Genomic DNA, 25,883 nt, shown 5'->3' with positions numbered 1-25,883 from the left:
GCTAGGGACTTTGGGAAGGTCATGTACATACTGCTGTATTTAAAATGGTACGGGGAGGGAGGTGGGAGGGGGGTTCAGGATGGGGAACACGTGTATACCTGTGGCAGATTCATGTTGATGTATGGCAAAACCAATACAATATTGTAAAGTAATTAACCTCCAATTAGAATAAATAAATTTATATTAAAAAATAATAATAAAATGGATAACCAACAAAGACCTATTGTATAGCACATGGAACTCTGCTCAGTGTTATGTGCCAGCCTGTGTGGGAGGGGGACTCGGGGGAGAAAGGATACACATATATGTACGGCTGAGTCCCTTTGCTGTTCGCCTGAAACTATCAAAACATCGTTAATTGGCTGTACCCCAAAACAAAATGTTTTGAGTGTTTAAAAAAAATAGATAAAAATTAAAAAAAAAAGAATGCCAAATTAAACTCTGAAATCCATTTCTGAAAATAGCCTGGTTATTCATAAAAGATTCTAACAATATCTTTATTTCTGTTCATATATTACCTCCTACTTGTAAGCCCTAAGGAGTTGATAACGCTTTTATATTTGGAAGAAAGAATGTAGCTTGAACCATCTGCTCCAAGAATATCTGACCTCCAACAAAATATCATATGGATCATTATTAATATCATTCTTAATCTACTGAATCATGAGTCTGGGCAGCAATAATGTATTTATTACCTTGAATCCCTGGCATGCAGATCGGCTCCAATGGGCTGGTGGCAACTTCTGGTCCTTCTGGCATTTGGAATGAAGATCCCTGCATCACAGGGGAAAAGGGTTATTTGTTGATATCATCTGGAGTAAAGTGAACTTCTTACAAACATCTATAAGACATGGTCCCTCTCCCACCCTGTTCTCTGCAGCTGTTTTTCCTACTTGCCATCAATGCACCAAAGAGAAACTCCATGGACAGTACCTGCTGCTGGTCTGCCTGGCTCACCACAGCTTCATAGGGAGGTGGGGGGTCCAGAGGACAGAATACTTCCACTCCTTTGATTCGTGCTCCATAGATATGTGGCAGGGGAATAACATCAGGACCAACCATCCTAGGAAGAGCATCTTGGCATCAGAAAGCTTGTTTAGGCTAGTTGATGGTGGTGGCTCTAGATAGTGGCCGTTGACTCTGCAGCATTACCCAATGACAATGGGAAAAACCCCTCGCCCCTCCATGCTACAACCTCCTGGTCCAGGAGCAGGAGAATAATCAAATAAGCTGCTCTCTGATGGAGTGCCCGGAATTCTTAGGCAAGGGACAATATAGAAAATGTAATACCATCATTCCTTTTAAATCCATTAGTCAAAAAGCAAACAGCAATCCATAAGAAAGAGAAAGCAAATTCGTGGTTGCCCAGGGGATTGGGGAAAGGAGAGAAAGTGGGTGACAGCTTAATGGACACAGGGTCTCCTTGTAGGTGATGAAAATGCTTTAGAACTAGATGGAGCTGATGGTTACACCATATTGTGAATGTACTAAATGCCATTGAATCGTGTTCTTCCAAATGGTTAATTTCAGGTTATATGAATTTCATCTCAATTAAAAAAAAAAACTAAGGATTCAGTTCAGTTCAGTCGCTCAGTTGTGTCCGACTCTTTGCGACCCCATGAATTGCAGCACGCCAGGCCTCCCTGTCCATCACCAACTCCCGGAGTTCACCCAGACTCACGTCCATCGAGTCAGTGATGCCATCCAGCCATCTCATCCTCTGTCGTCCCCTTCTCCTCCTGCCCCCAATCCCTCCCAGCATCAGGGTCTTTTCCAATGAGTCAACTCTTCGCATGAGGTGGCCAAAGTACTGGAGTTTCAGCTTTAGCATCATTCCTTCCAAAGAAATCCCAGGGCTGATCTTCTTCAGAATGGACTGGTTGGATCTCCTTGCAGTCCAAGGGACTCTCAAGAGTCTTCTCCAACACCACAGTTCAAAAGCATCAATTCTTCGATGCTCAGCTTTCTTCACAGTCCAACTCTCACATCCATACATGACCACAGGAAAAACCATAGCCTTGACTAGACGAACCTCTGTTGGCAAAGTAATGTCTCTGCTTTTGAATATGCTATCTAGGTTGGTCATACCTTTCCTTTCAAGGAGTAAGCGTCTTTTAATTTCATGGCTGCAGTCACCATCTGCAGTGATTTTGGAGCCCAAAAAAATAAAGTCTGACACTATTTCCACTGTTTCCCCATCTATTACCCATGAAGTGATGGGACCAGATGCCATGATCTTCGTTTTCTGAATGTTGAGCTTTAAGCCAACTTTTTCACTCTCCACTTTCACTTTCATCAAGAGGCTTTTTAGTTCCTCTTCACTTTCTGCCATAAGGGTGGTGTCATCTGCATATCTGAGGTTATTGATATTTCTCCCGGCAAGGATTCATTCAGGGGAACTCAATTATTTAGTTTTTTTCACATTAGTACATGACAAAAGTTTCTTGCCTGTGTTTTCCTAATGTCCGATTAATGGTAGAAACTCACTACTTGTTAAATAAATACTTGAAACAATGAACACACACACAAAAAAGCAAATAATGCCATAGCTCAGAGAAAAAGTAGCATGCCACTGAAGGAATCACGGTCTCTTCCTAAAGGTGGGCATTCAACAAACACTGATGGAGTGCTTGCTACATGCTAGGTGCTATGCCTTTTGTCCTTTGAGATCAAAAAATAAAAACCAAAAATGCACAAGATTTTCTGCCAGCATTCATAGAAAATTACACAAACACGCACACACATACAAATTGTCTAGATAACAAAGAACCTAAATTTGAAAATAACAGTTAAAAATACATGAAAGTTTATACATCGTGATAAAACGTCCAGCTATAAAACATGTAAATAAGTCCTGGGGATGTAATTCAAGGCGTGGTGATCAGGGTCAATAATACTGCATGGTATACTTGATAGTTGCTATAAGAGTAGGTCTTAAAAGTTTTCATTACAAGAAACAAAAACTTGTAATTATATGCAGTGATGAATGTTAACTAGACCTACTGTGGTGATCATTTCACAATATATAAAGTATTGAATCACTACTTACAGGTCCACCTAAAACTAACATTATGTTATATGCCACTTACATCACAATTTAAAAAATACAAAAAAGAGAAGACCAAAAAAACCTGTACTCAGGCCATGAAGTGTTGGAGAATGAAAAAAAGAGACAATACCAAAAGCTTAACGTATGCTCTTGAAATGCAATAATGGACATAAACTAAAGGAGATTGATGAAAAGACAAATTCTAGAGCCAGTTGGCTGCAGGGGACTGTTTTGTTTTTATAAAGGTGCTCTCTGCATTTATGATTGTTTTATTTGTGCCTATTTACAAAAATGCAATTGGTGGAAGAAAAAAAAAATCGAAAAAGATCTGATATTCTGTCTTCCTAACAATAAAACTTCAGGAAGTTTGGGATTTAGAAGGATGACACTTCTGTAGGCTGAATGAAAAAGTGAGAAAGTGCTACCCTTTTTTCCTGCATCTTTGGGTCAGAAGCAAGACCCTCAGCCCTGTTTTACCTGAGAAGGAAGGAGACGGTCATAGGCTGACACCCCAGGCAGGGATGCATGGGCTCACTGCCTAACACGGGGCGTATCCCAGGAGCAGAACCTGCAGGAATGGCCGCTCCCTGGCCTGGCTGGGAGGGGTCCTGGTAAAGTTGCCAAGAAAGGGATATTCTTCCTTAGAGCAGGACTTGCCCATGGGTTTCACACCAACTCTCTGTTCCAGCCGAAGCCACTTAAGAACTGTAAGCACCAAGTGACTCCAGGAATCCAGACTCTTCCTGGGCCTGACTGGAGACTTTCCTGACCAATGAACAAGGCGGCATGCCTTACTCACTGAGACCTCTGCACTCCTGTACTCCAGAGGTCCAATCTTCAATCCTTAATTAGCATAACCCCATGAGCATCTTTCTAGCATTTACAAACCCCGGTCAGTCCCCCCCCTCAGCCAAGTGTCCACGTGTTTCTTCACTGTGGTATCCTCGCCTGGAAAGTTCATCTCCCAGGTTGGTCTGTTAGCTCTGATGCTGTTTATTTCCTATTTCAGTTCAGTGGCTGCCTGTGTGATCCTACAGAAGAGAGGGCTTGCTTAGGGCCAAGAAGTGGGAGGAACAGGCTCCACTTTAGACCTGACCTACTACAGAATCTCTTCAAGAAGGAAAACTGGGGAGGAAGAGGGGACCACAAAATGAATGGCTTCTATGGTGGTTATTGTATGACCAGAAAAGCCTCATGTAGATAGCAGATGCTGCTAGAGTTGATGCAGAAGGTAAGTTTCCTTCCTGTTAAGCAACTTTTGATTTGTACACTTCTGGGTAAATAAAGATCCACAGAAGGAAATGGGTCTGCTCTCTCCTGCACCTTTTGTTCCTGAGCCCTGTGATGCTCAACCCAGCTATAGAGAAGAATCGCCTAGGAGCATTCCTACACTGGGTATGGCCCAGGCCTTACCTCTAGAAAGTCTGCCCTAGTTGCCTATGACAGGGCTGGGTATCTGTAGGCTGTCAGTGTTCCCAGGAGTTCCAAGGCCCAGCCAGGATTGAGACTGCTGCTAAAGGAAATGGATTACGGTGGCTGAAATCTATAGTGGCTGAAATCAAAACCCTGTTATATGTGGGAAAGGTGATCAAACTTTTATTGAGAATGAGTGTCTTTAGACAACTGCTACCTGATAAGGCGGGGTAAGATTAGGGGCTGGGGCTTCCTAAGTGGCGCTAGTGGTAAAGACCCCACATGCCAATGCAGGAGACAAAAGAGACACAGGTTTGAGCCCTGAATCGGGAAGATCCCATGGAGAAGGGAAAGGCAACCCACTCCAGTATTCTTGCCTAGAGAATTCCCATGGACAGAGGAGACTGGAGGGCTACAGTCCACAGGGTTGCAAAGAGTTGGACACAACTGAAGCAACTAAATAACAACAACAAAGATTAGGGGCTAAATGTTTCTTAAGAGTAAGATACATGCCACGAACATTTTAAACCATGCAACTAACAATGGCAGAACATGGTCTCAGCTTTTGTTTTTAGAAAGATTTTTTTTTAGCCCATTATCTCATAACAAGCTCAGGAGCCATGTGACAAGGCAAGTGAATGAAGAAACTGAGCTCCGAAATGGTTAAGAGACCCACCCAGGGGTGAACTTTTTAAGAGACTCCAAAATCCAGGTTGATGCAAATTCATCCCAAAGTCTCCAGGAAACCTTTGCTGGTTCATGCCCATGAGATCTGAAGATGAACAGGAAACCCAAAAGGATCATGTAAAATATGTTCTGCTTTGATACTACAAATAGGACCTGAGAACTTATCTGAGGCTGATGAAGCAACTACTATGACCCAGACCAAAGAATGATCCTCCTCTATGTGCTGGGAAAGCTTAGCCCTTCCACAGGGCATGTTTTGGAAGGGTGTGGGAGTAGGGAGTGAGGCAGGGGCACTCAGCCCAACAACAGCTGAGCACAGAGTCCAGCCCAGGGCAGCCCAGCTCCACTGGAGCTTGGGTTTTGAAGCTCATTTGTAAAGGAAATGGGTGGGCTGAAATGCCCAAGCCAACGTGATTCCCATGCCCTCATTTTCAATTTTCTCTAGCAGGAAACATCCTCACAGTACAGCTAGATCCATACTCATGAAATAGGTTAGAGACTCCTTTTTGACTCCTGGCTCAAGCCAATTTCTGAGACTGAGGGACTCCCTGAAGAGATGGGGACACACAGCCCTCTTCTGTACTGACAAATTGATTCACAAAGTAGAAAACCATCTTTGGATAGAAGTCTTAACTGCAATCAGGCTTCTGTTTATGACAGTAACCTAAGAAGTCCTTTCTCAAGGAGATACCAATGCATAAAATAGTTGTATTTACAGAAGTTAAATAAACCTCTTCTGAGAGGTCATAAAACCTTACAGGAAATGGGGAGCCTCTACTGCATGAAAACTCTTAGCATAACTGTTTGTAGAAACATTAATGCAAACACTCTTTCCTGTCTGCTTGTAAGAAACTGAAGTCGCTCAGTTGTGTCTGATTCTTTGGGACCCCATGGACTGTAGCCCACCAGGCTCCTCTGGCCATGGGATTTTTCCAAGCAAGAGTACTGGAGTGGGCTGCCATTTCCTTCTACAGGTGATCTTCCCAGACCCAGGGATCGAACCTGGGTCTCCCACGTTGCAGGCAGACGCTTTACTGTCTGAGCCACCAGGGAAGCCCTGCTTATAAGAAAGAAAATTTATCAATTGGGTTTATACAGCTAGTGCCTATGAAGTTGATTTATACTGAGAATCTAGCAAAGTCGGTCAAATTTAAAAATATCTCTGAGAGAATATGTATCTAAAAGTGAATACATTTAGCCATTTTAAAAAGAAAAATGGGCAAGGGGCATGGGATTAGGAGATACAAAGTACTATGTATAAAATTGATAAGCAATAGGATATATTGTGTAGTCCAGGGAAATAATAGCCATTGTTTTGTAATAACTGTAAATGGAGTATAAGCTATAAAAATACTGAATCCTGGGATGACCCTGAGAGATGGGACAGGGAGGGAGGTGGGAGGGAGGGTCAGGATGGGGAACACATCTACACCCATGGCTGATTCGTGTGAATATATTGCAAAACCACCACAATATTGTAAAGTAATTAGCCTCCAATTAACATAAAAAGAAAAAATACTGAATCACTATGTTGAACATCTGAAAACGGGCTTCCCTGGTGGCTCGGTGGTAAAGAATCTGCTGCCAATGCAGGAGACAAAAGACTTGGGTTCGATCCCTGGGTTGGGAAGATCCCCTGGAGGAGGAAATGGCAACCCTCTCTGGTATTCTTGCTTGGGAAATCCCATTGACGAAGGAGCCTGGCAGGCTAGTCTAGAGGGTCATAAATTTAGTGATTTATGAACATGATTTAGTGACTAAACAACACCACCACCTGAAACTAATATAATATTGTAAGCCAACTTCAATTATTAAAAAGTACACAAAAGGTTAAAAAAAAAAGTGGGCTGCACTCAGATATTAGGGGAATTTCTGAAAATGAGGGTGTTTGCCCATTGGAGTTATGAGCTAGGGCTCCAGGTACATACTTTAGATCTCAAGGGTATTCTGCCGTACCCCCTCCCCCACGTTCCTCTCAGGAAATTCTGGTTGGTAAAGCCCTTGATGAGAAGCCTGTCCATCTTCTTCCAACTCAGATTTGGCCAGGGGGTGGCTCAGGACTCAGACGGGCAAGTCCAGAGATGCATCCAGATCCTTAAAGACCCACACTGATAAGCATGCCATGGAGGTGCAGAGAAGAGAAAGGAAAGAGAGGAGAAGGGAAGGCTGGAGCGGGAGATCCCACGGGTCAGCACAACTTCTAAACCCACATGAGTCACTTTCCCTTTCTGCCACTGCAGGAAATTAAATCCGTCTGTCGCCTCCACTTAGGTCAACCGAGCGCTCACCCACAACCTCAGAGAGCCAAGGAATTCTCCACGAAGAGGGCATTTCTCTCCCCATCCCATGAAACAACAGGCATGTCACTGTCCTTCAGTGTGCCCTCTGTAGACAGCCTGACACTGGGCTAAGGTTTTAGCAGATGTGTCCTATAGTACATAAAGAATAGGTATTTTGTTGCTATGTCCCTCTGGCCTCCGTAATTCTTGGCTCGTTTCCAAAAAGACTACAGAAGTCATCCTGGCCCCTGAAGTTTCGAAATCCCAGTCCACCGGGCCCTGTACAACAGGGAGGCTGAGCTGTCCCCTGGGACCATCTGGCAGCAAGCAGATGCCCCCTCCAGCTTTGCAGTCATCTCTGCTTCCACTGAGGAGGGTGAGCAGGGGAGGGTCTGCAGCAGGGTTTATTATTATTTTTTTATTTTTTTTTAGTATTTATTTATTTTTTTTCTTTTTTTTTTTTTTAATTTTATGCAGCAGGGTTTAGATTTGATTCTGAGGGAAAATCAGGAAGGTAAATAAATCATGGGAAAGAATGTGAACAGCATCTGAGTGGGAGCTGCCACTAGTGACCTCTGAAAATCACACGTGGCTGTCCTGAGCACTAGCAAAGGGATTTCCAAAAACCCCAAGCCTGACACCAAATTCGTCTGACAACTCTCCACATGTACCTCAGGGTTAAAAGTAGAAATTCCTGGCCCTCTCACTAGCAATGGAAAGACACTAGTCTTTCTTATAGAATTCTACGCTTTTCTTTTACAAGTTTAAATATAGGTCTGCTTTATCCTTTACATTCAGACTAAGAGCATCACTTTATACAGGAGGCCAACCCTAACGAGCTGACTCTTCCTTCAATCTCGCCACAGCCCACCCATCATTCCAGGTTAGGTAGCCTCCCCTCCTGCACTCAAAACCTCCTTCTAAGGACTATTATGATCCTTCCAACACTCAGTTTTAATGACCTAGACTGTGAGCTCCTTGTTAGGGGGAGGAAGTCAGTGTAACTCATTTTGAATATCAACAACCCAGTACAGTGACTAGTAAGCAGTAGAGGATGGATCAAATGTTTGTTGAATGAATAAACGAAGTCTTTTGATTTTTTAGAAAGGTACAATTCTACAAGTGGCTAACAATCAAATGAATGCACGTGGCATTTTGTTCTACAGATGATGCTCTTAGAGATTTAAGAAACAGACAATAAAATTTTGAGCTAGAATTTGAAAAGGAGCATAAACATGGTGTCTTTTTTTTCTTCCCCTAGACCAAGGAGATGTGATTAATAATTAATCTTTTTTTAATGGCTGGGAAGAATTTCATGATTTCAAGACCTGCTGATGGTGTTACAATGAATATCGATCTGGCCCAAATGAGCGTGTTTCCAGGATAACAGCAGTTCTCAATCATGTCAAATTACAGTAGTTATCTCACCGGGTGTCAGTTTTCCTGGGAAGGTAATTGAAATTGAAAAACTATATCCTTAGGTCAAGGCTTGACTTTTCTTTGGTTTCATGTAATTTGTCAGACCAAAAAGGAGAGAAGGAAAACAAAAACCAGAAGATCCTGGAAAATAACACAATGTCTAGACTCTGGAGAGAAGTCAGAGCTCATGGCGTGAGTTCTGACCCTCGAGCCTCAAAACTGGGAAGATGGGTAGGGGTACTAAGGGAGGGTACCTGCGGTTCATCCGGGGTGTGCACGAGTAAAATGTGGCAAAATAGGAAGGGGGAGGCACTGGCGGCACGAAGTCATCAGGGTCTGGGACACGTCTGTGTTCCTCCACTTCTTCCGCAGGAATCTGGGATTCATCCTAATCAAACAACATCTGTTAGTCAACAGCCTTCACTACAAAGGCTCAGGGAGAAAGGCCACAGATGACACAAAAAGATCTGAGGGTGGGCTCAGCGGCGTCACCGATAGGCTGCCACCTTGTATGGACTTACGATGCAGGATCTTCTGGCTGCAAAGATCTGGAGGTATCGAAGGGCGGCTGCCACCAAGCAGACGGTGGTGGTCAGGGCATTCAAGGCACACAGGGTGAAAAGGACTTTCTGGAACCAGGAAACAATGATGCATCTGAGTATCTCAAAACTGATGGCCAGAATGCAACTTTAAAACTTTCAAAGATTAATAACAACATTATCCTAGGAGGCTGATACTAATGTGAAAATGCATGTTAAAGGACTTACACAGTGTTTGGCTCATGCTAGGTGCCCAACAAACGCCGGCTGTTAATAAGACTGTCACATAACAGTGTGTACTTCTTAATTTTAAACCCCTATCTTAGAAGCTTCTTGTCCCGGGTAGACATGATATTACCATATTTCTTTTTGCATCAGAATCCTGTCTGGAAACGTCTCTTCCCGGAAGGTACTGAATTTTCCTTCTAAAGTTGGTGTCTCCAGTGACAGAGTCCCAACCTCCATGCTCCCGCAGCCTCCCACCAGGACAACATGCTCCTTCATTGGTGGCCACAGATTCTATTTCAGGCACCAGTGGCAGAGCTGCCCCAGGGAACCAACTAGGATAACACAGGGAGCAGGCCAGCCCGAGTGTAAACAGGGCTTGTCTCCTCTAAACACATGCCTCAAAATAGCAGCAAAGCCAATTCTGTTGCTACAGTCCTGGCTTCTTAGTGGGGCTTTCCCCAAGCAAAGTCCTGGCTCAGAAAGTTTGGGGGTGACTCAGTTACCAAAAATCCAGAAGCCAAAGAAAGAAGGCCATTTTTACAGCCTCCATAAACTCCAAGAGCTGGCAGCTTCTCTCTCTTTGCTTAGAGATTCCTCTTCTCCATGAAAAATAAACCCAAAACTAAGATTTAAAGGAAGCCATCAGGGAGGGACCATCCAAAAACTAGTATCTCAGGGTTTACCAACTGATCTTGTCACTCACTGGACTAACAGACCTTAAGTCAGGACATTATTTTTATCCATTTCTCCAGTATTTTTTTCAGCTGGTTTCATTTGTTTTTCATATCTTTGGCTTAGTATAGTTGCAGCCTATTAAACAAGAGGTAGTGTCTTGAATTTCTCCTTCGTTTTTTGGCCAATACATCTCCTTAGCCTAAGCGTCTTACAACAGCAACACTCAGTAGCCCACAAGATTCATTTAGGTCAACAAAGGAGCATCAGAACAGTGACAAATGGGCATGCACTTCAGAGGTTCTGCTAAAACTATGTCATGTATGTGTAGCCACATCGTGGGATGTATGTGTATGTGTAAATTTATACACATACACATAGACATGTGTATGTATTTAGGCTCCTTTACCTTTTTTACTAACATAATTCTGAACACAAATAAGCCATCTATTCATAACTTAAGAGGCAACAATAAACAACCTGTGGTCCCTTTTGCTCTCAATTCTGTCTCTGGGTCACTGAAAAGGAGTCATTCATATCTGCTTTTAGCAGCATTATTTGAAGGAGGTAACAGAATAGGGATATTTCAGGGAGCTTTGCCTTCCTCGGGGTCTCTGTGGTGTGTTTACTGGCTAGGAGTGGAATCCATTCCAGATACCTTGAGGAGAAGGTGAACAGCACTACAAGGCTGAACCGGGAAGAGTTTCAAGGCATTTTCTTTGTCTGTGCATTTGGCTGGTTGAAATTCTTCACAACAGAAGCAAATCTTGCCTTCACCTAAGTCCACCTTAAGGGGAAAAGGCAGAAGAGTAATTTGAGTATTAAGTAAAAATACACAGGCCACACCATGGAGCAGCAATATCACAGAATGAGTTATGGCTGGGTTCAGGGTCAAGCAATATCTATAGCAGTCAGGATAGGTTAGGCATGTTGTGGTTAAGAACCAGCCCCCAAATTTCAGTGGCTTCATCAACCAAGGTTATTTCTTGACTGTGCTATATGTCCATTGCAGGTCAGCAGAGGGCTCTGCTCTTCATATTGCTGTGGGGTCCAAGGATGATGGAGCATCCACTATCTGAGGACTGAGGATCGCTATGCTAGAGACATGAAGAGCACCTGATGAATTGTACACTGGCATTTATTAAAGCAGGGTTACAAGGTAAAAGGCAAGATTCTCAGTGAAATTTGAATTCAGGTAAACAGATCATTCCTTAGAGTCAGTACGTCCCAAATATTGCACAAGTTAAGTTTACAGTAAAAAAAAAAAAACAACAAACTATTAGCTCTTTATTTGAAATTCAAATTTAGTTGGGTGCCTTTAGATTTGCTACTTCTGGTCAGCCTACCTTAAATCTTCTTCTTAGGAAATGACACTCATTGCATGAACTCAGTTTCATTTCCAAAACAAATCACATGGTCCCACTTATCCAAGAGGGCAAGGAAGTTCAGTCTACTGTGTGCCTGGGATGAGCTCAGGGTCTGTGTGGTGAACAGTAGCCCTAAACCACGTAGGCTTAAATAGATCTCTTAGTTCACATCTTTAATATGTTCACAGATTCTTGCACAAGTTGTGTGATATCTGAAGTGATAACATCACTGATGAGTAATCTCATATATTTTTAGTGAGATGCTTTGCAAACTTTTGGTCACTTTTCCAAGTTTCTATTGAGTCAGGTTGGGAACATACATATCAGCTGAACTGGGCTAATAAGACCCATAATTTGGGAACAGAGTTTCATTTTTACCTACTCTGCAGCTTGAGCTGTTAAAGTTGGCTATATCATTTTGGCTAAAAAGAAAGGCCACACCTCTTTCATACTTGTTAAAATACAGAGGCAGTTTTGACTTCACTAGCTGCAAAATTTTTCAGGCATCTTTAAGAATGACTGAATGTCTACAATGTTTTAACTCAGTTCAGTTGCTCAGTCATGTCCAGCTTTTTGTGACCCCATGGACTGCAGCACGCCAGGCTTTCCTGTCTATCACCAACTCCTGGAGCTTGGTCAAACTCATTTCCATTGAGTCGGTGATGCCATCCAACCATCTCATCCTCTGTCATCCCCTTCTCCTTCCGCCATCAATCTTTCCCAGCATCAGGGTCTTTTCCACTGAGTCCATTCTTGGCATCAGGTGGTCAAAGTACTGGAGCTTCAGCTTCAGCATCAGTCCTTCCAATGACTATTCAGGACTGATTTCCTTTAGGATGGACAGGTTGGATCTCCTTGTAGTTCAAAGGACTCTCAAGAGTCTCCTCCAACACCAAGTTCAAAAGCATCAATTCTTTGGCACTCAGCTTTCTTTATAGTAAAATCATCACATCCATACATGCCTACTGGAAAAATCATAGCTTTGACTAGACAGACCTTTGTTGGCAAAGTAATGTCTCTGCTAAAAAGCTTTCTGTTAGTTACTTAACAGGAAAAAAAAAAGTCTTTTTTCTAATTAAGATTCTTACTGTCTAATCCTAGTGGCAAATTTCATGGTATTTTCCAAATTAGGAGGAAACTCGTGCTGTGTGCTAACTCACATCAGTTGTGTCTGACTCTTTGCAACCCCATGGACTATAGCCTGCCAGGCTCCACTGCCCTTGGGATTCTTCAGGCAAGTATACTGGAGTGGGTTGCCATGCCCTCCTCCAGGATACATTCCCCACCCAGGGACAGAACCAGTTTCTCTTACATCTCCTGCACTGGCAGGCAGGCTCTTCACCACTAGTACCACTTGGGAAGCCCAAGGAGGAAACTTATTTCCTTCTAATGCAAGTTGACTAGGAAGCCAAGGGGAGAACTTTGTACGGCTGGATTACACGTTTTTTGGTTTGGGTTTGTTCTTCTTTTGAGCTGAAATGTATGTACACACACAGAATTTACATACACAAATCATAAGCGCACCATTCAAGGAACTCTGGGTCATGCATATACCTCCGTAACCCAAACACTTAATAACATACAGAAGATCCTATCACCGCAGAAAATCCTTCATGCCCCTTCCCCACTGATCCATGCCCACACCCTCCTAAAGGCAACCACTGCTTGGATATTTTTTATATAGAGATTAGTTTTGTCTCGGGAACTCCCCTGGTGGTCCAGTGGTTAAGACTGCACACTTTCACGACAGGGGGTGTGGGTTCAATCCCCGGTCGGGGAACCAAATCCCCACATGCCGCAAGGTGCAGCAAAGAGAGAGAGAGTAGCTTTGCCTCTTCTAGAACTCCATGGGTCCTAGAACACTTTTTATTCCTTGTCCTTAAATCATACTGAAAGGGACGCCTTACTGTATTAAACACTGATGCTGATTTTGATATGACTTTTGCCTCTGATTAAAAAAATTACAACTAGAGTCACCTCCATGGACTCCAAAATGTATCAGTTCACAGACACTTGGTTTCTGTCTTTTCCTGGTTTATCCACAGAGATCATTACCTCAGCAATGTCCCCACACCTAGATCCACAACTCCACACACAAAGGCACAAAGCTGTTTGTATTTGAATTCTTCTTTCATTGTCTCACATTTTTGAAGGTATATCCTGCTGTTAATATCTGTAAGAGAGTCTTCCTTCTAAAGGAAAATTACTGTGGCCATTCACACAGGATTTCCCTAGGCAGGTGGGAACTATTCTTTCCCCTCAGGGATGGCTGACTTTCCCTTGGCCCTCTTCCACAGTTAATAATATCCTTACACCAGGCTAAATTCAGAAGGTAATGGGCTTCCTCCTTGAAAGTCTCTGGCTGAGAACTTCCTGTTTTAATACTAACAGCATTATTCAGTATAACAAAGCAGCAGCTAATACAGATTATTCATTCTTCTCACATCTCCATTCTGTTCATGTGCACAAGACCCACCCTCCCCAAGCAGGAACCAAACTCGTGTTTTTCAATGGGTCACAATGCAATTTCCATTAATTATAGCTGTGTAAGCCTCAAGATCGCTGAGGAAGGCTTTCTTATACCTTCTTGCTATTCTTTGGAACTCTTCATTCAGATGCTTATATCTTCCTTTTCTCCTTTGCTTCTCTCCTTTTCACAGCTATTTGTAAGGCCTCCTCAGACAGCCATTTTGCTTTTTTATATTTCTTTTCCATGTGGATGGTCTTGATCCCTGTCTCCTGTACAATGTCACAAACCTCCATTCGCAGTTCATCAGGCACTCTATCAGATCTAGTCCCTCAAATCTATTTCTCACTTCCACTGTATAATCATAAGGGATTTGATTTAGGTCATACCTGAATGGTCTAGTGGTTTTCCCTACTTTCTTCAATTTCAGTCTGAATTTGGGAATAAGGAGTTCATGATCTGAGCTACAGTCAGCTTCTGGTCTTGTTTTTGTTGACTGTATAGAGCTTCTCTATCTTTGGCTGCAAAGAATATAATCAATCTGATTTCGGTGTTGACCATCTGGTGATGTCCATGTGTAGAGTCTTCTCTTGTGTTGTTGGAAGAGGGTGTTTGCTATGACCAGTGCATTTTCTTGGCAAAACTCTATTAGTCTTTGCCCTGCTTCATTCCACAGAATGGGAAAGACTAGAGATCTCTTCAAGAAAATTAGAGATACCAAGGGAACATTTCATGCAAAGATGGGCTCGATAAAGTACAGAAATGGTATGGACCTAACAGAAGCAGAAGATATTAAGAAGAGGTGGCAAGAATACACAGAAGAACTGTACAAAAAAGATCTTCACAACCAAGATAGTCATGATGGTGTGATCACTCCCCTAGAGCCAGACATCCTGGAATGTGAAGTCAAGTGGGCCTTAGAAAGCATCACTACGAACAAAGCTAGTGGAGGTGATGGAATTCCAGTTGAGCTATTCCAAATCCTGAAAGATGATGCTGTGAAAGTGCTGCACTCAATATGCCAGCAAATTTGGAAAACTCAGCAGTGGCCACAGGACTGGAAAAGGTCAGTTTTCGTACCAATCCCAAAGAAAGGCAATGCGAAAGAATGCTCAAACTACTGCACAATTGCACTCATCTCACACGCTAGTAAAGTAATGCTCAAAATTCTCCAAGGCAGGCTTCAGCAATATGTGAACCGTGAACTTCCAGATGTTCAAGCTGGTTTTAGAAAAGGCAGAGGAACTAGAGATCAAATTGCCAACATCTGCTGGACCATCGAAAAAGCAAGAGAGTTCCAGAAAAACATCTATTTCTGCTTTATTGACTATGCCAAAACCTTTGACTGTGTGGATCACAATAAACTGAAAATTCTTCAAGAGATGGGAATACCAGACCACCTGACCTGCCTCTTGAGAAACCTGTATGCAGGTCAGGAAGCAACAGTTAGAACTAGACATGGAACAACAGACTGGTTCCAAATAGGAAAAGGAGTACGTCAAGGCTGTATATTGTCACCCTGCTTATTTAACTTATATGCAGAGTACATCATGAGAAACGCTGGGCTGGAAGAAGCACAAGCTGGAATCAAGATTGCCAGGAGAAATATCAATAACCTCAGATATGCAGATGACACCACCCTTATGGCAGAAAGTGAAGAAGAACTAAAAAACCTCTTGATGAAAGTGAAAGTGGAGAGTGAAAAAGTTGGCTTAATGCTCAACATTCAGAAAATGAAGATCATGGCATCCGGTCCCATCACTTCATGGGAAATAGATGGGGAAACAGTGGAAACAGTGTCAGACTTTAATTTTTTGGGCTCCAAAATCACTGCAGATGGTGACTTCAGCCATGAAATTAAAAGATGCTTACTCCTTGGAATAAAAGTTATGACCAACCTAGATAGCATATTCAAAAGCAGATATATTACTTTGCCAACAGAGGTTCGTCTAGTCAAGGCTATGGTTTTTCCAGTGGTCATGTATGGATGTGAGAGTTGGACTGTGAAGAAAGCTGAGTGCCAAAGAATTGATGCTTTTGAACTGTGGTGTTGGAGAAGACTCTTGAGAGTCCCTTGGACTGCAAGGAGATCCAAGCAGTCCATTCTGAAGATCAGCCCTGGGATTTCTTCGGAAGGAATGATGCTGAAGCTGAAACTCCAGTACTTTGGCCACCTCACGCAAAGAGTTGACTCATTGGAAAAGACTCTGATGCTGGGAGGGATTGGGGGCAGGAGGAGAAGGGGACGACAGAGGATGAGATGGCAGGAGGGCATCACTGACTCGATGGACGTGGGTCTGAGTAAACTCCGGGAGTTGGTAATGGACAGGGAGGCCTGGCGTGCTGCAGTTCATGGGGCTGCAAAGAGTCGGACACGATTGAGTGACTGAACTGAACTGAACTGAAGCCTCAATATCTTACCTAGTTTTACCTCCCTCAGGTAACATTAGGTGTCATCTTACAAAGTACTCCCTTCCTACATGAGTCCATTCTTGACCCAAGGCTTTATAATACGAGGGAAACCAGTCCTGTGTGGGCTGTACACACACTTGCGTAATTCACACAACCGTGGACATCCAAATATATGGAAACCTCAACTATCTGAAACTTCCGGGGTGAGCCAGTTTGGATGGCAAAATTTTTCCAGATAAGTGAGAATTAATTCCTTTAAATAAGAGATGGTATCTGAAAGTTAATCATTATGCAAACAACAATGAATATCTATCACCTTGCCCAGTGAATACAGGAAAGCCCTTAGGCTCTGTACAAAATGGTTCTAAGCAACCATGCATTTTGTGTTTCTTATTCTTCTTGTTTCTAATCCTTCTCCTGCCTTCTTAATCCCATCTCTGCCCAATATTTCTGAAAATCTATTCGAACTTCTCTTTCATCTCTTAAGAATCTCCCCATTCTTAAATGTAAACCATCCATCTTTCAGACTTTCTGTAAGTCTGTGAATACCTTTGACAGCAACAATCATATGTGATGCCTCTTCTTAATCGGATGACATCTAACAATCCTAAAATGGACCGGTGCAACGCTTTGTACCTTAACTGTGGACATAATGTGACTTTTAACTTTGCTGATTGTTCTGTTTTTGCTGTTTGTTGCCTGCATCTGTAACTGTGTGACTGGATTTGTTTCTAGGCACATGAAGGCTTTTAAGTTACAAATGGTTGCTCAAACTCCTGCCACTGCAGCAGCTTCCTCCAGCTACTATTTGGGGCCCCTGGATCAGAGACCCTCAATATGAGGGTTAGGAGAATATGTTGCCTCAACAATTTAGGGATGATGTACCTTTCCCTAGGCAACATAATTCTCCTAAAAGAAAAGGGGGAAATGAGAGGGTAACAGGTAGGAAGGCTTGGGGTCTCCAAACGGAGGAAAGAGGCTGCAAGTGTCAGACATCTTTTCTCTCTCTCTTAAGCGGCAGGAGGAAACAAACTGCAAGTGTCTATTTCTGGCTTCCCTGACAGCTCAGTTGGTAAAGAATCCCCCTGCCATGCAGGAGGCCCCGGTTTGATTCCTGGGTTGGGAAGATCCCCTGGAGAAGGGATAGGCTATGCACCCCAGTATTCTTGGGCTTCCCTTATGGCTCAGCTGGTAAAGAATCCACCCACAAAGCGGGAGACCTGGCTTCAATCCCCAGGTTGGGAAGATCCCCTGGAGAATGGATAGGCTACCCACTCCAGTATTCTGGCCTGGAGAATTCCATGGACTTAAGTCCATGGGGCTGCAAAGAGTCGGACACGACTGAGCAACTTTAAATGTAAAAATAGAAGATCTTCTTCCTCCCATCATCCATCAGTACTACAGTTCTCTACCCTAGCCACATATTAAAATTTTCTGTAAAGTTTTCCCCAAAATGATGTACCACCTCTATCAATCAGGAAACTGCAACTTAAAGTAACAATGAGATTTAGATCCAATCCCATCAGACTGGTAAAAATTAGAGTAGCATGTTGTAGGTGGAGGGTTACTGGTGGAAAAGTAAGTTAAAGCCGTTTAATAAAGGAACTGTCCACACATTTTAAATTAAATATACTTATTCCCCATATACTTCAGAAAAACATTTAGCCGTTCTTACAAAGTTAGACATGCATTCACCACACAGCCCAACAATTCTACACCTGTGTGTTTACTCAAGAGAAATGAAAACAGGTCAACCAAGAAAAACTACACAAAAATGTTCACAACAGCTTTGTTCATAATACCCACAAACTGGGAACAACCCAATTATCAGGAGAACTGACAAAACAAGTTATGGTATTTTTATAGCATGAAATATTGCCCTGGTTAAAAAAAATAAAGAGCACCTCCCAGAGTAATGGAAATAAAAGTAAAAATAAACAAATGGGACCTAATTACATTTAAAAGCTTTTCCATAACGAAGGAAACTATAAGCAAGGTGAAAAGACAGCCTTCAGAAAGGGAGAAAATAATAGCAAACGAAGCAACTGACAAAGAATTAATCTCAAAAATATACAAGTAGCTCCTGCAGCTCAATTCCAGGAAAATAAACGACCCAATCTAAAAATGGGCCAAAGAACTAAAGAGACATTTCTCCAAAGAAGACATACAGATGGCTAACAAACACATGAAAAGATGCTCAACATCACTCATTATCAGAGAAATGCAAATCAAAACCACAGTGAGGTACCATCTCATGCCAGTCAGAATGGCTGCTATCAAAAAGTCTATAAACAATAAATGCTGGAGAGGGTGCGGAGAAAAAGGAACCCTCTTGCTCTGTTGGTGGGAATGCAAACTAGTACAGCCATTATGGAGAAAAGTGTGGAGATTCCTTAATAAAACTGGAAATAGAACTGCCATATGACCCAGCAATCCCACTGCTGGGCATACACACTAAGGAAACCAGAACTGAAAGAGACATGTGTACCCTAATGTTCATTGCGGCACTGTTTACAACAGCCAGGACATGGAAGCAACCTAGATGTCCATTGGCAGATGAGTGGATAAGAAAGCTGTGGTACATATACACAATGGAGTATTATTCAGCCATTAAAAAGAATACATTTGAATCAGTTCTAATGAGGTGGATGAAACTGGAGCCTATTATACAGAGTGAAGTAAATCAGAAAGAAAAACACCAATACAGTATACTAATGCATACATATGGAATTTAGAAAGATGGTAACGATGACCCTATGTTCGAAACCGCAAAAGAGACACAGATGTAAAGAACAGTCTTTTGGACTCCGGGAGAAGGCGAGGGTGGGATGATTTGAGAGAATAGGATTGAAACATGTATATTATCATATGTGAAACAGATCACCAGTCAGGTTCAATGCATGAGACAGGATCCTCAGGGCTGGTGCACTGGGATGACCCTGAGGGATGGGATGGGGAGGGAGGTGGGAGGGGGGTTCAGGATGGGGAACACATGTGCACCCGTGGCTGATTCATGTCAATGTATGGCTAAAACCACTACAGTATTATAAGGTAATTAGCCTCCAGTTAAATTAATTTTTGAAAAAAAGCAAACAACTGATATGACCCCCAAAACAAGGATGAATCTCAAAAACAATGCTGAGCTAGACAGGCCAGACACAAAAAGCTACATACCACATGACTCCACTTGTGTGAAGTTCAAGAACAGGCAAAACTAATCTATGGTGAACTAAACTGGAACAGTGGTTGCCTATGAGAAAGTTGAAATTGGCTGAAAGGAGGCAGCAAAGAACTCTCTAAAGTAATGACAATGCTCCCTTTCTTGTCTGAACAGGAGTGTATTTGTCATGATGAATATACACACTGGTCAAAACTTGATGAACTGTGCACTTGAGACCTGGTCATTTAACTGTTGGCAAATTTTATCTTAATTTAAAAAAAAAAAGAATAAAATCATCAAATGGCTGAATGAGCTATAAAAAGATGAGACAAACAGAAGAACAATCCCTGTCCTGGGAGACTAGCCCACTTAGGTCAACAGCTCCCGTGGGGATATGCAGAGTGGTATTCATAGCAGCATTGCTTTTATCAGCCAAAACCCAAACCACAACAGACAACAATAAAACAGAGAACTGAGCTGCTCAAAGGGGGAAAAAAGATGTTAGAGCTGTACCTCATGTAATTTTAAGTCAGAAAAACAATATACAGGTAAGTGGATACAACAGATTCCATGTTTGAAAAATAAGTCATGGCAAACCTAGACAGCATATTAAAAAGCAGAGACATTACTTTGCCAACAAAGGTCCAAATAGTCAAAGCTATGACTTTTCCAGTAGTCATGTATGGATGTGAGAGTCGGACCATAAAGAAGGATGAGCACTGAAGAATTGACACTTTTGAACTGTGGTGCTGGAGAAGACTCTTAAGAGTCCCTTGGACTGCAAGGAGATCCAACCAGTCTATCCTAAAGGAAATCAATCTTGAATATTCATTGGAAGGACCGATGCTGAAGGTGAAGCTCCAATATTTGAGCCACCTGAAGCAAAGAGCTGACTCACTGGAAAAAAACCCTGATGCTGAGAACGACTGAAGGCAGGAGAAGAAGGGGACGACAGAGGACGAGATTGGTGGATGGCATCACTGACTCAATGGACATGAGTTTGAGCAAGCTCCAGGAGATAGTGAAGGACAGGGAAGCCTGGCGTGCTAGAGTCCATGGGGTCACAAAGAGTTGGACATGACTGAACATCTGAACAACAACAAAGCCCCACCCAGACACATTTATGCAAGGTTACATAAGCGTGAAAACATGAAAGGAAACCCCTAGCTTATTACTGTGGATTTGGAATGACATGTGGGTGGTGAGGCAAAGAGGGAAGGAAAACATCTCTTCCTCAGAAAGACCCCACTTGTCAAACAGGCTCTCTAATGAAAACCAACTACAATATGGTCCTGTTGATGAATTTTTATTCATAAAGACACACACACAAAAAGCGTCAAATGATTAACTATGATATCCCAGAATACTGAGGTTTCAAATGATTTTTAAGTTCCATCCCACACTTTTATGGATTGTTCAATTTTTACAATCATATAATCAGAAACAATCTCAGAGTTGGTTTTGTGGTAGTGGGAAATTTTTTTAATTAAAAATAAATTTAAAAGCTTTAAAAAAAATACTGATGTCCAGGCCCCCACTTCAGGGCAACTGAGAATATCTGAGTATAGGGCCCAAGCTTAGATATTCTTTTTAAAAAGTTCCCCAGGTGATTCTAACAGCAGTCAAGGTAAAGAACCACAGAATTTCTCAGAAAAGTCAACCGTATGGACCTTTACACCTTGCAGTTTGGCTTCTGCTTGTCCCAGAGCCCCCAGTGATCTACCACTTGGGCTAACTTCTGACCACTGCACTTGGAATCCTCTCCTCTCCTGGCTTCAACTCACTCCTTTACTTATTATCGTTCAGGGCCCATCTCAAATGCCGATGTTCCAGGTATTTTCCCACCTTCCCAAGGGTCCAAGACCTTCTTCTTTTGCATCCCCAGAACACCATGTCTCACTCTGATGGCTTCATGCAGTCTCCCTGGCTTTGCATGTGGGCGTTTATTCATCCCCTCCACATACACTGATCGAGCACTTGGCGCAGTGACCCCACTCCCCGTGCTATGTGATAAACTTCTAGGTCAGAAATGATGCCTGACTTTTCTTTCTAGTCTCTGCAGTCTCTAGTATGGTGTTTTGCATAGAATAGATGCTACTCTTTTGTTGAATTACCTTTCAGTGTATTATGACTTTTCACTTCTCTGCTGTGTCTGTTCTCTTTGTCCCTTCCAATTTTCTGTGTGATTAGTGACAGGGAAATCGAGCCTTGTTTAAAATTTTTTTCTGGGAACTCTGTGTATATAAAGAAGTGTGCGAGGAGGTGCTGTTGAAAACTCCCCAGAAGATGGAGAGCCAGACACTGTCCTTGGGGAGATTCCAGAACAGGACAAGAGAAAAGACAAGTGTATGAACACCTTTAGCTCAAAAAAACAAAAGGAGAAATGTTTCAGAGATGGACAGACAGGAATTCTGGAAGATTATCTTCTCTGGGGATCAGGGACTACTTCCTTTAAAAGATAATCGTTGAATGAGGCATTAAAAGGCCGATCCTATTTGGATGAACAGAGAAGTAAAGGACAGGGAGTGGTCAGGGGAGAGAGGCATTGCCAGGAACAGCAAAGTAGGGCAGGAACCTAGGTGGCTTGTGGGCTTGGGCTTGATTACAGTGGGAGAGAGGGACAAGGGCAAGTCATAGAGGGCCTTAAACATCAGGAAGCACTGTGAGCCTGTGCTTCCAAAACTTAAGGTTATTAAGCAACAAAATGACAAAAACTTTTTTAAAACTGTGAAGGATTGTTAAGAGCAACAAGTTTTTACTGAGTCCCTGAGGAATCTTCCCATCTGGGGAGATCATGAGCTTCCTGCACGGATTCCATCATAGTGTTGTAAGAGACATGGTGGCCTTCTTCACTTGCATCCTGCTGGTTTTGACTGGGTGAGAATGCCATGGAACCAAATTCCAAATAGATGAGGTTTACTATAACTCATAGAGAGTCCACTTTTGGGGAGGGGGGGACATGTCGTGAGACATGCTGAATCTTAGTTTCCTGACCGGTGCCCCCCACATTGGGAGCATAGAGTCTTAACCACTGGATGGTCAGGGAATTCCCAGGAGTCCACTTCTTTTGCTTTTTGCCACAGGGAGATATTTGTGATGGAAAAGTCCTCTTAAAAAGTTCAGAGATGGCCAGAAATTTTACTTCTGGGCACACACTCCAGAGAATTGACCCATTTCCATGACAGCATTGTTTACAACAGCCAAAAGGTAGAAAGAATGCTAGTGTCCTCCAATGGGTGAAGGGTGAACACAACGTGACCTCTGCATACAGTGAAATATTGATCATTCAGCCTTAAAAAGAAAGGAAATATTGACACATACTACAACATGCGGATGTATTGAGGGTGTTATACTAAGTGAAGTAAACACTAAAAGACAAATACTGGGTGATCCCACTTATATCAGACAACCAGAGCAGTCAAATCCGTAGCATCGTAAAGTAGAAGAGTGGTTGGCAGAGGCCAGAGGGAAGAGGGAATGGAGAGTAGCAGTTTAAAATATATAGTGTTGGATTTCCCTGGTGGTCAAGAACCTGCCCGCCATGCAAGGGACATGGGTTTGATCCCTAGTCCGGGAAGACTCTACATGCAGTGGGCAACTGCGCCCATGCACCGCAAGAGAAGCCACCGCAATGAGAAGCCCACGCACTGCAAGCGGAGAGGAGCCCCCACCCTCTGCAACTGGAGAAAGCCGGTATGCAGCAATGAGACCCAGTGCAGCCATAAATAAATAAATAATTTTTTAAATAAAATAAAATGTATAATGTCAGCTTTGCAGGATGGAAAGAGTTCTGAGGATTAGCTGCACAATGAGGTGAATGTATTCAACACCAGTGAATGGTTAAGATGGTATATTTTATGCTATGTATATTTTACCACAATTAGGAAAAAAAATGGGATAGTACAGGTTCACAACCTCTTATCTATGATTCTGAAATCCTCAAAGCTCTGGACACCAAAAATTTTGATTACAGTCTGCTGTCTCCCAACTCCACTGAGGTATTAAAGAATAAACAGTCTATGTGTCACATTTATCTTCTAAAAACTAGAAAAACTCTGAACGCTGAAAGGCCTCCAGAAGTTTCAGATAAAGGACTGCTAACCTGAATTCTGATAATATCCATCTTTCCTCTTTAGACAAGAGCAGATAGATCCTGACTGTGGACAACTGATCCATCTATTCACTGACTAATGATGCATTATATTCTGTGGTTTGGGGGTTCTACTGGCTGGTCCCTGCTTTAGAAAAACTAATCAACAATCTGAGTAAAATAATTAGCAGTTAGTTCTTTATTTTGTTTTCGCACTTTCTTTTACCAACTTCAGGTCTCACTTTAGGACACTGCGTGGTCCTGTGTCCAGCCACACACTGGCACCCAAGAATGCTGGGCAGGCCACGGTTGGCACAGGCACAAAGTGATGTTTCAGGACAGCTTACCAGATCACACCTGGGCACACTGGACACAAACTGAGCACCCTGGCAGCCGAGAATAAATCCAGCTAAATTCAGGAGGACACACACCACAGACAGCAGCACAAAGAGATTCACCTGAAACAGCAAGAAAAGAGGCAGTTAGAGAAGAGATGACGGCTAAATTCAGAGACAGATTTTTTTCTAAGTAAAAAGACTCATTCTTTTCCTAAAGGAAAAAAAAAGTCAGAATCATGTTTTTAATGGACAAACTTTCCCCCCCACTTTTTAGAATGCTTTAAATTGTGCTAAGGAATGCCACTGACCCTCAAGTCTTCTCAATTTCAAGTCCCTATTTTTCTTCCTCTTTGCAAATAATAGAATCCTGACTTTTAGCTGTACATGACATTAAGCCATGGCTATTTCCTCCTTGAGCCACTGTTATTTCTTCCAAATTTTATAGAATCATGGTAATTGGATAAATGGAGAATTCTAGAACATACATGGAATCCAGGAAAATCAAGGAGTTCAGAGCCATTACCAGCCAGAAATGATAGTATATGTGTAAAAATAAAACAAAGGTGAGTCTTTTTTTCAGTTCCAAACACCATTGGTACTAAAGAAAAGGCATGCAATGATCTTCCAAGTACTCATCTCCAAAGTTAAATATTACAAATACTATGCTAAATGATTAAGAATTGACAGAAATCAATCAAGAAGCCAGTATTTACTTAGCACAAATTAGAAACTACAAAGGATTTTTCAACCTGATTTTTCAAACATATTTGCAGAAGACTGAAAACCTGAAAGATTTTCAATCTTTTGCAAATATGAAAGATTGAAACTAATGATTATCAGTTTTAGAACCAAGCACCATTTCAGGAAGTCAATATGTCAGGACTGGCTGGTAAATGAGTTAACATGTGAAGTCTAGAGAAAGCTCTTTCCTTATTACTGGTATTTCAAGAAGCTTGAAAACATCTCCCAGACCCAACTAATGAGTCAATATTCAATATTACATGATGTCCCTTTTCTTAAGAGGAATTCTTCTTTCCTCTCCAAGAGGAGTTTAAGAACTGTAAACAACTGAGTCTAAGAATCCAGACCCTTCCTGAACCTGACTGAAGACTCTTTCTTGACCGATGAACAAGGAGACTTGTTTTTCACCAAGTCTGGCTTCTGCTTCTCTCCTTTTTTGTTAATTGGTTAAAGGATTATGCGCCCTGTCACCAAATCTTGGGGAAAATGCTGGAAGTGGCCTCTGTGTTGCCATTTCCCAGGCTAGCTTCCTCTCTGTCTGTAAACTTGACTTGCACTGTGTTCCCATGCAAGAGCCCCCTTTTTACTGTCATCCCTGATCATGCCTAAGCTTTTTGGGAAATGAGAATTCATAATTAGCAAAAGACAGGACATGGTCTTCTTACATGGGTTTCTTCCATGTCCTGGCAGTTGCTACTCAAAGAGACCTAATACATCTGGAATCTTCTCACTGAACAACACAATTATTGTTACTATGGGAAGTCTTGAACTTGTCTTTGGAAATTTTCTTTTAATGAATATCAGATGACTTGAAAAGAAAAGATAGCTATAATCCTTATACCCACCAGCCCACCACTAATCTTCATAACTGAAAATTAGCAGCATCAGATTTAGAATGGGTGAGAGTCTATTACCCAACACTGGACCTCAAATCTCTTCATTAGAATCTTAAATCCAGCTCATCAAAAGACATCAGTAAGAAATCAATGGGCAAGCCACCGACTGGGAGAAAACATTTCATG

The 25,883-nt window shown here is 42.3% G+C and overlaps 1 protein-coding gene across 1 annotated transcript in view; it reads right to left on the bottom strand.

The window, feature by feature from the left end:
• Positions 1–25,883, bottom strand: part of ENTREP1 (endosomal transmembrane epsin interactor 1) — a 76,601-nt gene that overhangs the window by 8,278 nt on the left and 42,440 nt on the right. Inside the window, exons 3-8 of the mRNA XM_061425498.1 lie at positions 24,130–24,240; positions 10,945–11,073; positions 9,369–9,476; positions 9,102–9,235; positions 934–1,063; positions 696–774 (exon numbers count right to left, since the gene is read on the bottom strand). Coding sequence (XP_061281482.1) covers positions 696–774; positions 934–1,063; positions 9,102–9,235; positions 9,369–9,476; positions 10,945–11,073; positions 24,130–24,240 — 691 coding nt within the window. The remainder of the gene's footprint in view (positions 1–695; positions 775–933; positions 1,064–9,101; positions 9,236–9,368; positions 9,477–10,944; positions 11,074–24,129; positions 24,241–25,883) is intronic.

Source organism: Bos javanicus, chromosome 8 (genome assembly GCF_032452875.1).
Source record: "Bos javanicus breed banteng chromosome 8, ARS-OSU_banteng_1.0, whole genome shotgun sequence".
Taxonomy (NCBI): Eukaryota; Metazoa; Chordata; class Mammalia; order Artiodactyla; family Bovidae; genus Bos; species Bos javanicus.
This window is presented reverse-complemented; position numbering and strand designations above follow the sequence as displayed.